At 37.5% G+C, this 16487-nt stretch overlaps 2 protein-coding genes and 1 pseudogene across 2 annotated transcripts; 2 read left to right on the top strand and 1 right to left on the bottom strand.

The window, feature by feature from the left end:
• Window positions 1-157: 157 nt before the first annotated feature.
• LOC104743227 (uncharacterized) lies at window positions 158-2346 on the top strand. The gene is made up of 4 exons (XM_087495073.1): window positions 158-840; window positions 955-1524; window positions 1629-1850; window positions 1945-2346. The coding sequence occupies exons 1-4, from the start codon at window positions 268-270 to the stop codon at window positions 2110-2112; spliced, it is 1533 nt and encodes a 510-aa protein (XP_087351199.1). The 5' UTR covers window positions 158-267; the 3' UTR covers window positions 2113-2346.
• Window positions 2347-2930: 584 nt separating this feature from the next.
• On the top strand, window positions 2931-4664 carry LOC104778673 (uncharacterized; annotated as a pseudogene).
• A 3470-nt stretch (window positions 4665-8134) lies between these two features.
• LOC104769791 (protein STRUBBELIG) lies at window positions 8135-12823 on the bottom strand. Its single transcript, XM_010494091.2, has 16 exons — window positions 12281-12823; window positions 11758-11887; window positions 11588-11659; window positions 11367-11432; window positions 11194-11265; window positions 11039-11110; window positions 10884-10955; window positions 10732-10797; window positions 10568-10633; window positions 9994-10487; window positions 9535-9893; window positions 9182-9453; window positions 8966-9104; window positions 8762-8877; window positions 8484-8640; window positions 8135-8403 (listed from the first exon to the last, which is right to left on the bottom strand). Exons 1-16 carry the CDS (start codon window positions 12369-12371, stop codon window positions 8341-8343), a joined length of 2307 nt encoding a protein of 768 aa, XP_010492393.2. The 5' UTR covers window positions 12372-12823; the 3' UTR covers window positions 8135-8340.
• Window positions 12824-16487: the final 3664 nt, after the last annotated feature.

Raw genomic sequence — 16487 nt, 5'->3', positions numbered from 1 at the left:
TCACATCATGTCGTGTGAATGAAGCATAACTCTAGTAAAGGTATATTTCATTGCTGATAGAGAAAAGAAGATTACAGATCGAGATATATATACATAGAGAGAGATGCACGTGTAGTATAGTGGGATCGCAATCCCAACAATAAAGGAACTAGTTATAGACACGATTACAACAGAGCTTGACGTGGTTTACTCTTATTTGTGTGCTTACTTCTAATTCTCTTTCTCTGTATCTACAGATCTCGGAACGTTTTTGGGGTGACATTATCAATGGCTCGTTTTGACTATACCTACTCCTCAGAGGGTCCAAGATTAAGGCTGAAACTTCTAGTCGACACGGAGAAGAACAAGGTTGTGTTGGCTGAGGCAGGTAAGGGTTTTGTTGATGTGCTCTTTCGTTTTCTGGCGCTGCCAATGGGTGCTATCGTGCGATTGATGGAGGGGCATAAGCTGAATGAGAAGCCTCATGATATAGGCTGTTTTAACAATCTCTTCAGCAGTGTATCTAATCTAGGCATCCATGATTTCAAGAGTGAAGCTTGTAAGGATATGCTTTTATATCCGAGGTATGTGAAAGAGAAGCAATGCAGACGGCTTAAGCTTAACATATATGATGTTGATGATGATGATGATGATGATGATGATGGTACCCAGTACATTAAAGAACGTCATGAAAGTGGTTGTGATGAAATATTTGCCAGCGAGAAGACATCTTTCCACATTACAGAAAACATGGAAGTGGAATTTGCGTCTATTATTCTCGCCAGGAGGACACTTTTGAGACTCGGTTATACTAGTTTTGATAAGTTGAAGCTACAGTACGCAGATGTTCACCACAAACAGGTAACTACATTTATTTTTATTTTTGGGAATCGCTCTATTATATATATGCATGCCATTACTTTGGTCCTGGTTAATTTGCTATAAGATTTATGAAATTTAAATATTTGAATCCAGGTTCTATCTCTGCTCAGTTGCTTGTTCTCTTCAGAAACTCCTTTGACTGATGTTTTCTTGAAGAAAAATAGCTCTTGTGGTATGACAAGGCCGCATGACATGCCATTGCCAACTACATTTGTGCAAGATGGAGATGAAGAAAAGGCAGATGAAGTTGTGTCACTCAGTGTATTTGTTATGAAGCAGGACATGAAGGTTCTTTATGCTGAAAGCGGACAAGACTTTGTGGATCTACTTTTCAGTTTCCTGGCTATCCCTTTGGAGTCTGTATGGGAAATAACTGGAGGCAATAATATCGAACTAGGATGCATTGGCAACTTTTGTAAAAGTATGAAGAGTTTGAGCTCTAGCAGAGGAAATGCAATGCTTCCTTGGCAATATAGATTGGAGAAATCGTTGCTAGGTGTATGTTATCAAAACAATGATGCTAATTCTCAATCGATACCTCGGATTGTTAAAAGAGGGGAAACACACATTATCTCAGAGGATCTTACTAATTGCATAATGAAGAAGTTGGGCGTGGACTTGGATGATTTCAAGGACTCTGAATTCGACATTACCAATTCACAGGTATGTTATATATATTACTATTCTAAATAGCAACCGTGGTTACCTATGTTTCCTGATATATGTTGTGCTCAAATGAATTAATATTGAAGCTTACACTAATGCAGGGTATTAGTCTATTGAGTGAAATGGAACCAAAAACTGACTTTGTTGTTGAACCCACGGTACCGGTTAGTAGTGGATTTGTGAAGAGAGGGGCAACATACATGATCTCAGATGATCTTACCATCACAGCTGCAAACTCATGGTCAGCTATTTCCTTACTGAAGGAGTTGGACACAAACTTGGATGATATGGAGGAACACGTAATTAACATCAGGAAAGCAGAGGTATGCATCTCGATTGTTCAACAAAACTTATGAATTTTCACAACTTTCTCTTCTGTTTTTTCAGTTAATTCTGTTGATTCATACTGTAATGCAGGCTATTAGTTTGCTAAAAGCTTCATTGGTGACATCCACTCCCTTGACCACCGCTCTCGGGAACTTACTTTTAAAGAAGCCTTTAGTGGAGACAAGTTTTGCTGATTACCGCGTCGAATTGCCGCGCGTCGAATTTGCCGGGCACGTTGATCTTGAAGACATGCCTTAGGTTCTTGTAACCATTGGTTTCTCACTCTCTCACTTCTTGACGAGTTAGAAGCTTTTGGGGTTTTGCTGCGTTAGTCAAATCTAGTTTTCAGTTTCCATATGCATTTCCGGGAATTCATTTCATATCAGTTCAAGAATAATTATGGCTTATATGATCAGTAATACAGTAATTGCTAAATTTTCTCTGTTTTTTTTTCTGGATTTGAAAGAAGAAGATAAATGATTTTGTTAAAAATTCTGTATAACAATTCCCAAAGGCATAATAATGTTGATTTTTGACAGTGTTGCTAAACTTTTGAGTATAAGGAATGGGGAGATTGATTATTACAACCTTTTTGGAAGATTGTGACTTTTAATCTGTGAAGTAGTAATATTACTTATCTAAGATTAAAGGGTAATAAAACGAATCTACCCTAATTACTTATCTAAGATTAGCGAGTGTTTCAAACAGCTATATTTTGGAATGTCAAAAGGTTTTGATGTCTTAAATCACTTTCTACTCTTTATTCATTGTCACTAGCAAAAGCCAAAAAACTTTTTGAAAGACTGTAACCTTGGGAACTCAAATCATCCGTTGATACAAGTCCCATAACGTATGTGCAATTAACCAATTGAATGTAATTTACTTGGTTTACAGGTAATATCAAGCGATGCAGAGTCAGGGGAAGAGTTCAAAGTATTATATAACTTCTGGTTCTGTGTCTGCAACTCTGCATAATTCAAAGAAATAAAGGAAAATTCTTGCATCAGAAGATTCAAAACTTGAAACACTGAACTTTATTTTTTTGTTCTCTCGCTTTTTTCCTTTGCGGATCTTCAATGGCTGGAGCTGAAAATTCAGAGAAGCCAGTGTTTAGTCTGAAGCTTCTTGTGGACAAAAAGAAGAACAAGGTGGTCCTGGCTGAGTCTGGTAAGGAATTTGTCGATGTTCTCTTCAGTTTTCTGACAGTACCTATGGGTAATGTTGTGAGATTGATTGAGAAATATCAGAAGAATCAAATATCTGAGGCCACTATGATAGGCTGTTTCAACAATCTCTACAAAAGGGTTCTTGATATGGGCACCGCTAATTTCATGACGGAAGCTTGCAAGGATATGCTTTTGTATCCGAGAAGCGCGATGGAGAATCTACGTAAAGGACTTAAGCTTAACATAGCTGATATTGAAGTTCTCAAGTACTATATGTGCCCGAAAGAACATCGGTGGTATAGTAACTTTTGTTCCTCAAAATGTTATGATTGTGGAGAAGTGATGACGAAGGAGTTTAAACCATTATACGGTGTAGCATATGAGGAAATATTTGTCAGCCACAAGCCCTTATTCACCATTACTGACAATCTGAAAGTGGGATTTACTTCTATAATTCATACCCTGAAGACACTCAAAGTGTCAGGCTATTCTGATGTTGATCAGCTGCATGTAGAAGTTGATCACCAAAATGTACCATCTTATAATTGAATTTTTTCCTTGACATGCCATTACCTGAAACTTAATTTCTCTCTTATTTATGAAACATTCAGGTACTAGCTCTACTGCAGAGATTATTCTCTTCGGATACTCCCTTGACCGACGTGTTCTTAAAGAAACAGAGATCATGTGTCATTTCAAAGGTGCTTAACATGCAAAGTCTAGCTGTGTCAGAAAAATCTGGAGGTGCAGTTCAGTCAAACAAAGTAATGTCTGTCAGTGTGTTCACCAGTAAACTGGACAAGAAGGTTCTCTATATTGAAAGTGAAAAAGACTTTGTTGATCTTCTTTTTACTTTCCTGGTTCTTCCTCTGAATTCTGCATGGAAATTAGCTGGAAGCCATCTTGTGCTAGGTAGGATGCATCAATAACTTGTGTGAAAGCTTCAAGAGCTTGAGCTCTATTGAAAGGAGTAATTTATTGAACAACAAATGTATGCTTCCGTGGCATTATAGTTGCCAGCAACCTCTGCTTGATGTTTGTTATGCGGAACGCGATAGGGATTTATCAGTATCTATAAAAAACTGTGCATACACTTTTAAATCGATGGATCCAAGATGTGAGAAAGCTTTTGAATGTCGAGTGTATAGTGGGTTTTTGAAGAGAGGCACAACGTTTATGGTCACTGATGATCTTACCATCACACCTATGGACTTATCATCGACCATCCACACACTGAAGAAGAGGAAGATGGACTTGGATGATATAGAGGAGGAAGTAATTAACATTAGCAAAGCAGAGGTATGTATCAGTCAGTATGTAGAAATGTTCTATACAATTATATTCGTGCTTTGGTTAACTCCTTTGTTTATGACATTATTACAGGCTATCAGACTGTTGAGAGCCTCAATGGTGACTTCCAATGCCTTGAACACAGTTTTTGAGAGCTTACTCCCAAAGAAACCGAAACAAGAGAAAGTCTAAGGCATTATTCCATGCTTCTGTTGATCTGCTTGATTCCAGTTTTAAGATTTTGTTATTTGGGAGTGGCAGTTGAATTAGTTACATTTTGTTTTATGATTTGCTATCAAGTATAAGCCTTTGTTTTTCAACCGTATACACATCTGCAGAACAGAACAAACATTTGGCAAATTCATGGCAAACAGATAGCAATCTCTGTGTATGAATCTGTGAATATTACCTTCAAACAAACAAAGTCAAGATCGAGATTTTTCCACAAAATCAAGAACAGAAGACAGTCTTTGAAGTTAAAACCGTAAAAGATCGAGACTATTTTCCACAAGAACAAAACAGAGTCTTTTATATCGGGAAAAAAGTGGGAAGCTTGAAACAGATGCTTGGGGGAAGATACGGTTGGGAAGAAGAAGAATGTATGCCGATTTTACGAGAAACAGAAAGAATTCTAAATCTCTCAACACATTCTTCTTGACCGTATATTCCCCAAGATCTGTTGCAAAGTTTCCCACTTTACCCGGATATAAAGTGCAAAGTTTTCCAGCAAAATCTGGTCATCGTGGTCGGACCAAGTTTGGTGAGAGTGAGAAAGAGCGAGAGCGAGAGAAGCGAATTGATGGGGTTATAAAGCAATTTTTTTATTAGATAAAATCCCAAAATGGGCCAAGCCCACCAGACACATGGAGCTATTGTTTTTGTTTGTCTTAGATTCCTAAATTTGTAATACTAAATGTTGATGAATGTTTTTTACTTGGTTTTTAATAAACTGTAACATTTACTTCTTAGTTCTAACCAGTTTGAACATTTTATTCTTTAAACGTGTCGTGCTGCTTTCACCAAAGTTTCTCAATTAAAAACAACCGGAATGTCAAATAAATATGTGACAAGGTCCAATAACATGGGCTTTGATGATATAGAGGGAGCAAGTTATTAACATTAGCAAAACAGAGGTATGTATATCTTGATAGTATATAGGAACATTCTTATTACAACTACTTAGATCAACTCGTGTATATTGTTTTTTTGTATCCCAGATTATGCGGAACTGCTATGTATCTCTTTTGGCTATATAAAGCCTGGTAAATGGATGAACAGAGAGACGGGATTTAAATCATCTTTCATATCTGTCGGTATTTTTAATTTTTTCTTTCATTATATTTGTGTTTTTTAGTTAACTGCGTTGATTATCAGTAGGCCTGGGCATAAAAACTGTATCCGAATATCCAATCCGGAACCCGACCCGAAAAACCGGGTTCGGATTGGGTACGGGTTTGCCTATAAAACCCTATTGGATTCTATTTTCTAATACCCGTGGGTTCGGGTTAGGGTCGGGTAATACCCGGTACCCGTTTGGGTACCCATTAAACCCGAACATATAAACATATTTATAATATTTATCATTAATATAATGCAATTACCCCAAAATTATGATTATAATTTTGAATATTTGATTTAGTTTTATACCTAAATATCAAAAATAATCAAAATATCAAAAATATTTTGTTATGTAAGTCAAAATTTAACTAAATTTATTTAAATTTAATTATATTTTTTCGGGTACCCGGTAGTTTGGGTACTAATCGGGCTCTAAAATTTGTAACCCAAACCGACCCGAATCCGATAGTACCCAAACCAAACCGAACCCATATATCTAAAAATACCCAATGGATTCTATTTTTCTAAACCCGTTTACCCAAACCCGAATGGGTAATACCCGAACCCGAACGGGTTACCCGAATGCCCAACCCTAATTATCAGACTGTTGAGAGCCTCATTCGTGACTTCCACTGCACTGAACACAGTTTTTGAGAGCTTACTCCCAAAAAAAAAACGAAAGAAGAGAAAGTCTAAGACATCATTCCATGCTTCTGTTGATCTGCTTGATTCCAATTTTAATATTTTGTACATTTTGGAGTGGCAGTTGTATTGGTTACCTTTTCTTTTATTGCGTACCACCAAGTACAAGCCACTGTTATTCAACCGTAACGTATCCTAATTTTGAGTCTAAATATGTTTTTGCTTGATTTTAAGGATATCATTTCAAAATAATAACATTATCTAAACAGACGACGACCAGATATGATGTATAATGCTTACCCAGTGAGTGGGTTGGAAATCCTAATGTACATGTAGGGGTGTCAAACGGGCATGCCCGCGCCCGAACGGGCCGACTGTGACGGTCCCGTATTTTCAGTGATCCGCTGCGGGCATGTCCGCCACGGGCGGCGGGCGAAATATCAATGCCCATGCCCGCTCCGCATACCTTTGCGGACTAACGGGCATGCCCGCGGGCATCTCTTCTTCTCAAGAACATCACCGCTGGTGTCAAAACAATACGGAGCAGAGAGGTTTTGGTTGGTGAGTGGAGACTAGGGAGAGAGAATGGTGTATAGTGAGTGTACGTACGGAGGGAAAGGCAGAGTAAACTAAAAGTATTAAACCAAAGTAGAACCATAAACAACAAATGAAAATGTTTAAACTGAAATTTAAATCAAATAAATAGTAAACTGAAAGTATTAAACCAATAGAGAACAATAGCCAAAACGATAGCCACAAATCATAGAAATTTTGAAGTTCAAGACAGACAAGCCAAAGAAATATTTCTGTTAAAAGTGTGATGCTTACCTGAAAACCATTCTTGAGGGGTATAACATCGCCGACAACAATATCATAGATAGAAGCCCTGACTCTTCTACCACCTCTAATAACCTGCAACCAAAAACGTTCAGCACACATTGTGGACAAGAGTAACACAACATTATACAGAAATGACGAACTGCAGGAACACACCTCTACATACATGTTTCTCTTCTCCTCAGTCAACTTTTCAAACCAACAAGAATGCTTGTACTCGGCGATAGCTGCAAAATAGGAGACAAACAAAATCAAAATCTGATTGTTTCCAACTTTCCATATTCACTCTTGTAACTCAACAGCAACTCAAGAACATGAACGATTATAGTTACGATACCTCTCACAATGATGTCAAGAACAGTGGCCAAAACGATGCAAGCTTCCACATCTATACATCGAAGATACCCTGCAAGTGACTCATGAGAGCGAGCCATAGATAATAAATTTAGATAGAAATTTGAGTAGAGCTCAAATCTAGTTACCAAACTTGTAAAAGAAAAAAAAATCACCTTTGATTCGCAGCAGCAATCGGTCGGTGTTTCAAAGGCTAGCAAAAGAATTGCTTCAGCAGCAGCAAAAGAATTGCTTCAGTAAGCAGCAAAATCGGTGTCTCAAAGGCTAGCAAAATCGATTGCCAATCGGTGTCTCAAAGGCCAACAAAAGAATTGCTTCAGCAGCAGCAAAAGAATTGCTTCAGTAAGCAAAAGAATCTCCTCTGTTCTCCTTGACTTTCCTCCTCTCTCTAAGGCGAACTTTGCGATGTTGGCAATTTCGCGGACCACCCGCATGACCGCGGGCGTGAGCGGACAAAATCCATTTGACCCGCAAACCAAACGGGCTATGCCCGCGAGACCCGCCAATTTTTGGGCATGAAATTAAGGGCCCATGCCCGACCCGCTATGATACCTAACGGGCCATGCCTGCGGGCCTAAGGCCCAATTGACACCCCTATGTACATGCATGATGACCCCCATAACTCATTTCCATACAGCCACCAAACACAAGTGTTTTTATATTACAAAAGAAATAGGTTGTGCGATTAAAGATGATGTTGATGCCATAAGAACAAGAATCTGATAATAAAATATTGGTCGTAGCCTAAGAATGTTTTTTTTTTTTTGGATTTTATGTTAATTTATATTCAAAAGAAAATAAACGTTTTACAAAGCTTGGATAAAAAACATTTCATATCATGCTAGGGTAAGAATGTATCTTAGATCATATGTTGAAGATCTTGGACAATTTCTGATATCGGCGGCCTAAATCCCGGTTCCATCTACAGACAAAAAAGCATCAGGCAAAGAAGTCAAAAGGGTTTAGTTAAATTATAATCTCATTTAGTTTGGTGAACTTTACCTGCAGTGAACGTGATATGATATCTGCAAAACGTGACAAGGATTTCATTGGGTATGCTCCGTGTAGCGACGGATCAACCATTCTTGTCAAGGCATCGATATCATGAAGCCGAGGAATTGCCCACTGAGCTAGTGTCTGATGTCCCCTAGGCCTTGTCCTGCAAACAACCAGTGAACCAGCGTTTTGCATTCCGTTAGTATAAGTGAAACATGTTCTCTTCTGTATTTAGAATCTTTTTTGGGTTCCATTAATTTGTTGTCTCTCTAGAGTGTAAAAACCTGTCAAATGGTCTGCGTCCGGTGAGCAGTTCTAACATCACAACCCCGAGGCTATATACATCGCTCTGACAAGTGTAGCTCCCATACTCAACCTCAGGAGCGGCATAGCCCGCCATCTACAATTTTACAAGCAAACATCATTTGCCCTTACATCACATCCATGTCAGGATTCAAAATCTTCAAAAAAACATCTTGAAAAATTACCTGACTCGTTGGGCGTGGTGGTAACATATAAGCCAAACCGCTGTCTGCAACACGTACTGAGAGCTTTCCATCAAGGAGAACCTTGGAAGACTTGAAATTCTGGTGTACAACCGGCGGTTGACATACCTCGTGAAGAAACCTGAAACCAAACTCTTAAGATCCTACATGTTCCAAATATCGATTGGCATAACATTTTGAGGTTCGTTTTTTACTTACTGCAATGCCTTTGAAGCTCCTAACGCAACATTTATACGCACATTCCAAGTGAGCTTCTTGTGCAACTTTCGATCCAAATGTAGTGCATCTTGAATTGATCCGTTAGGACAGTACTCATACACAAGTAGCCTTTGACCAAACTCGTTACAGTAACCAAGAAGCTCCAATATAGGACCGCGTTTAAGCTTCAACACATTGGAGACTAAATTGAGAAAATCACCATCACTCTGCGTTCTGTTGATGGTATTGCTCAGCTTCTTCACCGCAAGAAACTACAGATATCAAGAAGTAAATAAGAAGAATGCACAGCAACATTGTAAAACCAAATGATAGATAAGAGGAAAGTGTTACACCTTTCCATGACGAAGCTCGGCTCTGTAAACATTACCAATCGACCCTTCCCCAATAATGTTCTCTTCTGAAAAGTTATTCGTGTATTGCTGAAGTGAAGCAATGGTGAAAACAGTAGCAGAAGATGAAGTATTTAAACCCGGGGGAAAATGAGCCGCTCTCTTTGAAGCAGCATCACTGGACTGGAACTGTCTAGGTGGTTGTTGTAGCGGTTTATGCAGTGTATTAACATCCTTATTATAGTATGAAGTAGGAGGCATTGCTCTCCGGCTCTCTTCAGCTCGTGCTGGCATAGGATACCCGTATTTTCTGTCTGCAGTTCCATATCCATCGTAAGGCTTAACCATGGGCTCCCGAGAAACTGTATAACAAAAGAAAACACCAGCAGCATTATTGTGAATAGCTAATGAGACAACTCACAAGTTTTTTTTTTTTTTGTGGAAAGAAAAGAATCAGTGTACCTTTTCCCAGAGTGGGGGTTGGTTGAGATGGAGGTTTATTGAAGTATGGTCGTGGTAAATCTTTACGAGCTTTCCTGTAGTATCGGTTAGATAGTTTACTTCTGCAACATCTCCATAGTGTAACACACAAACCCGATACAAGAACAATTATGGCGACAGAAGAAATGACTAGGATGATTCTTTGCGTGGACCAGAATTTTCCTGATCCTGAACCTGAAGGAGGTGATATCTGCAAGGTAGGTTGCCCTGAACCGGAGTTCCAGGGATCTCCTCCTCCTCCTCCATTATCAGAAGGCGGTGACCAAACCAAAGGTGGTGATGGTGGTGGTTGTTGTGGCTGCAGTGGAGCAAATGGAGCAAAAGGAGCAGGATGAACACCGGAAATAGGAGGGACACGGTTAATAGGAGGAGCATGGTGAGTAGCGGGAGGTGGATCAACTACAGGCGGAGGCGGTGGGGTTATAATCGATGTATTGAACGGTGTTCCATCTTTTCTGCAGTTATAGTGAATATGAAATTTGAATGGCTAATGGAAAGGAAATTTAAAAACAGCTTTTGCTTTAAATATACTTACTTGAAATTTGGAATTTTCAATAGATTTGGCGGTATAGGTCCTGAGAATAAGTTGTTTTCTACATTCCTGAATCAAAGATATGTAAAAAACATAATGAGTTACTGAAGTTGGCTTTATGGTTGGAGAGTAAGTACAAAGAGTAGGCAAGGTGACAAAAAGATTACAAATCAGTCAAGAAAAGGTCCTCTATAACTTCAAGTGTTCCGGTGAGCTTGTTGTCCTGCAAATGCCTGCAGTCCAACCACATTAGATATAAAAGCAATATATGGTAACAATCTTTTTATACAGTTTCATATTCTAAAGTATGTGCACTTACAATATCTTAAGAGATGCTAAGTCTCCCATGGAGGATGGTAAATGCCCGGTCAATATGTTAGACGATAAGTCCCTGCATTTAGAAACTAAACGCGTAAGTGAAAGACCCCAAAGGGGAGGAAAGAAAATGAGACTAAAGAGAGGAGAAAACCATACAGTTTTGTCAGTTTTGATAACTGCTGAAAGTAATCTGGTATCTCTCCTGATAGAATATTGTTTCCCAGCAACCTGAAGGGAAAAGAATGAGACTGCTTTAAACAAAGGAAAGATCGCAGATGTGAGAAACAGTATCTTCTTTAACAAAGACTTACAGTTCAGACAAATCGGATAGAAATGATAGTGTAAAGGGAATATTTCCAGTGAAACGATTGCCCGAGAGAGATCTGAAACAAGAAAATGAAACCAAAAATGGAGTGTCTTTTAACTGTTTTTAAACTGTTCATACATAAGTATTGCCATAAACATAGTCAATTCTCAAACGCACAGGTTTCGGATAGAAGAAGGCAAAGCCTGCGGAATTGTCCCTGATATATGATTGCTACTGAAGTCCCTGTCCATTCAAACAAGGAAGAGAGAAAGAGATTATAACCAAACCTTAAATAGCCTACTACAGCCAATGGTAAAATCTTGTATGTTCTTTATATAGCAAGAAGCTTTAAAAGAAACATGAAGATGACACAAAACAAGACAAGAAGCTTTGCTTACATCACTTGAATAGATGAAAAATCAGCCAAAGTATCACTTAAGCCTCCACCAACCTTCATGCCTGGTATCCTTCTGCAGCCAACAACAATAATCACCTGGTCAGAACCTGAATTGGTGACTCTAAAAGCAAACCATAACAAAGAGCTGCAAGAAAAGAAGAGGAAGTATACATTTCTGTGATGTTTGAGGAGTCACAAACCACACCTTGCCACTTTTCTCCACAAGGGTCTCCTCCAAAAGCAAGCCACTTAGATAGAGATGGTGCTCCCAAAGTGATGTACAAGTTATTAATCGCCGAAACTGCAGCGTTTAAACAACAAACAAATCCATCACAATATAATTAATTAACCTCACACAATTTACTCTAGATATTAAGGAATCTTTCTGAAGATAACCATTTATATTAAGGAATCTTTCTGAAGATAACCATTTAATGAAGAACAAACTTCTAGGTCTTGAACTAAAACCCTAAAAAGAGCTTAAGTGTCAAACACCAAAACTTTAGGGTTTTTGAGATTAGCCTCCTCACTCCGCAGACTGATACAATCTAGAGCTTCCTAGACAGCTCTATTGTTAACCTAGTTTTACCCTAAAACTGATAAAAGTCATGTTCACTTGATATAAGTCAAAATCTAGACAAGGAGACCAAGCAAAACCACCAAAAATGAAGACTTGGCAGAGAGAGATTATTACCATCTCGTAGATTAGTGACTCCAGCTGAGAACGGCATTGTCAAGGCCAAAACAGAGAGAACAAAGAACACTTCCCATCTTGTAAAGCTCATAACTTTAGCCTCTTTACTGAAGATGGGAAAAAACCTTTGAACTTGGGATTAGACTGTTTGTTTCCAAGAAAACGAAGAATGTGAAGCAAACCCCAGGAAGAAGAAGGGTGAAAACAGGGATATTCCTGATTAAAAGGTAAAGTGAATCATAATTTCGTCGGATTTTAAGGAGAGAGAAAGAAAGAGGAAAGAGATGAGTGAGAGAGAGAGAGAGAGAGAGTAATGTAGTGTAGTGTAGTGTAGTGTGTTTTGTCTCGAAGAACGAGCGGCTTACAAAAGCCAACGGCTTTGTTTTTCTCAGTTTAAGCCTTCCAAGGTTTCGTCTCAAAGTGTGAAACAGAGAAACTTGCCAAGACTTGTCTCTCTTTAATGTTTTTTGTTTAATTGTCGCTTTGCTTCATCTAACTATAGTTTCCTTTCACGTATTTTATTTTGGATATTTTTCTAATGCCATCAGGTACAAAGAAGTGAATATTGCAGATTAATTCTATTTTCGTTACTTCACCTATTAAAATCCAAGTAATGCAATATCAGATTTCACCACTTAATTCAGTGAGATGGGCCAAAAAAACAGTTGAAGTGAAGAAAAAGCTCTGCGACTTCTTTAATGGAAGAAGAGAAGTGAGAGACCCTACCAGGTCAAAATTATCATCATTTTCATCCCACGTTCATTTTTGCTCTTTTGTAGGTTAGTGGTGAAAAGATGTGTTAAATGTTGAATTTGTGAGATTGTTTTAGTTGGGTTTTTAATTTCATTTTCTAAAGATTCTGACACCAAAACACAATGTATGGGGCAATGATGTAACAGTTAAATTACTTGGAAAGTTACAATGTCTAAGGTTAAAGCTTAATAGTTATTGTATTAATGACTTAAACTGAAATTATGAATATTGTGTTAAAACTTTAAGAGAAAATATGAAGGTAAATTTATGATTACACTTTTTGTTTTTATATTAAAGAATTCTGTTTTTTTTGTGTGTACAGTTACAACTAACAATCACTATTTATCAATTTTTTTTGGAATACATATTTTAATTTGTAAAACCAATTGTTGGTCGATGTGATGGAGGATTTGTGACCAATTCAATAATAATAATTTGAGATGAGAGTAATTTTGATATCATATGTGATTATTACAGCTGATATTCACATGAACTATTAATGACCCGAATAATAATAAGTGCAAAATCAAATCGAATGATCAACTGATCAAGAAAGAATAAACATGGTTGGTGAGTTCAAGTTCTAATAACTTTTTATGTTTTTTTTTTCTCTATTTTGTGAGGTTCCCAACTCTATCAATTATGGTATACGGACAATAATACTTCTGACTACAAAACATTAGAATGGTAGAAGTAATTTAAGCCTAACACACCTTCACTATATGCTTCTTGACACTGTGTACTAAGCAAACAAAACACCACAATTCTAATGGGCTAGGAAAACAAAATATGGGCCAAAATTGGTTGATAATGTTATGGTAAAACGATAGATCTGACAGGCCTTATTACGCAATGAGATTGCAAATTTGCAAGGGCTTACTAATCTATGAAGAAAACTATCCAGTATCATATATGAACTATAATATACTTAACTGAATCAAAACACCGACTAAATTAGTAAATTTGGTTTATTTATCTCCATTTGAGATTAACTTATTTTCTATATATAATAATCAAAGATGTTTGAAGCGCAGTAATAATTAACTACGGTTAGATCAACCAACAAAACATAACCGAAGTCAAACCAAGACCATATTTGACAACAAATTTGGATTCACTTTAATTAAGGTACTTTAAAGATCGGTTAACAACCCAAATCGATTATTGCATTATGGAGTTATAGATCAATACTTAAATCAATAATAAATACAAACTTTATGTTTAATATGCGAATAATGATTGTAGCACTTGTATCCTTACCAGAACTAGTTACGAGTATGGAAGATGTGTTAGAGTGCATTCAAACTATTGGTCTCTTTAAAAAAAGTGTTTATGCAAAAATATAGATATGGTAAAGTTAGGCTTTATAATTTTTTAACATGGTCTCTCGTTACCCAAAAAGGCGAAACTAAAATTAAAAAAAAATGCAGCGATACTTTATTATATGGTCACCTGTTAGACCAGAGGATCCAAGGAGCGTAAAGAACGAATGTTTTATTTATTTAAATTAATTTTGGTTTCAAATTTTTTGGTTTTTACATCGTCCCAGCATTTTAAGACCTACCAACTATGTATCCGTTATAAATCTTTCCATCTTCAAATAAATAAACCTAAGTAAGTATTAAGTTATTGGTAGTCATATTGAATTATTGGTAGTCTTATTCTATGTTCATTTCTCAATATGCACAAGTGCATGTGACACAGAAACTTTCTAGAGAATTAACGGTAAAGAAACCTTCTTATCTTTATATATATTTCTCGCCGGGAATTATTCAACAAGTTCATCCAATAAATTAGTTAACGTGATGTGGGGTGCAAAAAGACAAGCAAGAAAGCGTTAAAAAATCAAATCTTTTACAATGCTCTCTCCAAAAGATGAGCCTAGAAAAGTTAAAAAAAATAATAATAATAAAGAAAATTGCTATGAAAAAAAAAAAGTTTGAATGATTTACCAGACAAACACACACAATCGAACTTCATAGAAGAAAATAATTACTTTAATACCAAAAGGTAAGGATCCCAATTTTGTTTTACAGGAGAGAAACGAATTAAGATGAAGAGTTTGTATGATATTTAAAGTAATGCTGTAATAACACTAGTTTATACACAAAATAGAACCTATTAAACGGTTCATGCAAAACCTAATAATTATTTTATACACAATATAGTTTTTAAACCCTATATTTTTTTTTTTAACGATCAAACCCCATATATTAAATTATCGGAGATGACTTTCTTCGAAAGAGAGCCAATTAGGTACCGACGAGCTTACATGGGAAAAACAGAAACCTCGTGCTCTTGCACATTTCGCAAGTTTATCGGCACGGATATTATCCTCTCGGGAAATATATCTAATACTAAAATTAGCAAATCTATCTCTGAAATGAATAAAATCGTTCAATTCTGATGAAAAGGTCGACCAATCCTCGATATTAGACGTCATCCTTAGGAGGTCTGAACAATCCGTAGCAAAAAGGGCTTTATCCAAGTCCAACGCTAATAAGCACTCCATAGCCCAAATAAGGGTATCTAACTCTGCATGTAATGGGGATAAGCTTCTGCGCGATCCTTTTAGCCCCATGTGCAGGATTCTATCACCGATAGACGCAATCCAGCCATGCCCACTCCTATCCACCTCTGTATGCCAAGATCCATCTATAAAGCATACAAGGGATTCTTGAGGAATTGGGATCGAAGGTATGCATGCTTCTACTACCGCTAGTGCTAAGTCTCTGTTATTTGCTCTTCTCCAAACTTCTTCTTCTTGGATAGCTTTCTCCAGTGTATCTTGCGGAGATTCAGAGATATTTTCAAACACTTTCTTATTTCTTGCCTTCCAAATGTACCACATCATCCACGGGAACATTCTCAAGTTTTGATCAGTTGCACCAGAGTCTCTGCCACGCCCATATAGAAAATCGAGGTTGCTATATAGGGAAGATGAAGGGAACACCATAGGATGGGAAGGGATTGTCGATAAAGCCCATACTTGACGTGCTGGGGGGCATTCAAATAGCATATGGTTTATAGTTTCCTCCTCCGCTCCACATCTAGGACAATCTTTATCTCTACCAATATGGCGATAATGCAGGCGTTGACATGTTGCCAAGCACCCAGTCACACATTGCCAAACGAAATGCTTAAGCTTCCGTGATGTTTTTAACTTCTATGCTTGCGCCTTAAGTGTCGTAACACTAGGTCCCTGAGAAGAGAGGTCGCAAGCAAGGCGAGAGATAGCTCTCGCGGCTTCGTATCCAGATTTAACGGTATAATTTCCAGACTTTGTCAGAGTCCAAGAATAGCCGTCCCTCGAGGCATTCAAGCTCGGTTTAATCTCCAAAATAAGGGTAATTTCTTTTGGGGGGAAGAGTTCCCGAAGACGTTCAATTTTCCACTTTTTTGTGTTGAAATCTATCAAGGTGTTAACACAAATCAAAGGATTTCTCTCACTAGT

This window comes from Camelina sativa, chromosome 3 (assembly GCF_030686135.1).
Source record: "Camelina sativa cultivar CO46 ecotype springtype chromosome 3, ASM3068613v1".
In the NCBI taxonomy this organism is placed as follows: domain Eukaryota; kingdom Viridiplantae; phylum Streptophyta; class Magnoliopsida; order Brassicales; family Brassicaceae; genus Camelina; species Camelina sativa.
This window is presented reverse-complemented; position numbering and strand designations above follow the sequence as displayed.

Bases quoted from the DNA above. Each gene is read 5' to 3' on its own strand.
- LOC104743227 (XM_087495073.1), top strand. From the start codon at position 268: ATGGCTCGTTTTGACTATACCTACTCCTCAGAGGGTCCAAGATTAAGG. The intron at 841-954 runs GTAACTACATTT...ATTTGAATCCAG, and splicing joins CAGATGTTCACCACAAACAG to GTTCTATCTCTGCTCAGTTG. The intron at 1,851-1,944 runs GTATGCATCTCG...ACTGTAATGCAG, and splicing joins TTAACATCAGGAAAGCAGAG to GCTATTAGTTTGCTAAAAGC.
- LOC104769791 (XM_010494091.2), bottom strand. From the start codon at position 12,371: ATGAGCTTTACAAGATGGGAAGTGTTCTTTGTTCTCTCTGTTTTGGCC. The intron at 10,634-10,731 runs GTAATCTTTTTG...TCTTTGATTCAG, and splicing joins GACCTTTTCTTGACTGATTT to GAATGTAGAAAACAACTTAT. The intron at 8,404-8,483 runs GTAAAGTTCACC...TTTTGTCTGTAG, and splicing joins TCATATCACGTTCACTGCAG to ATGGAACCGGGATTTAGGCC.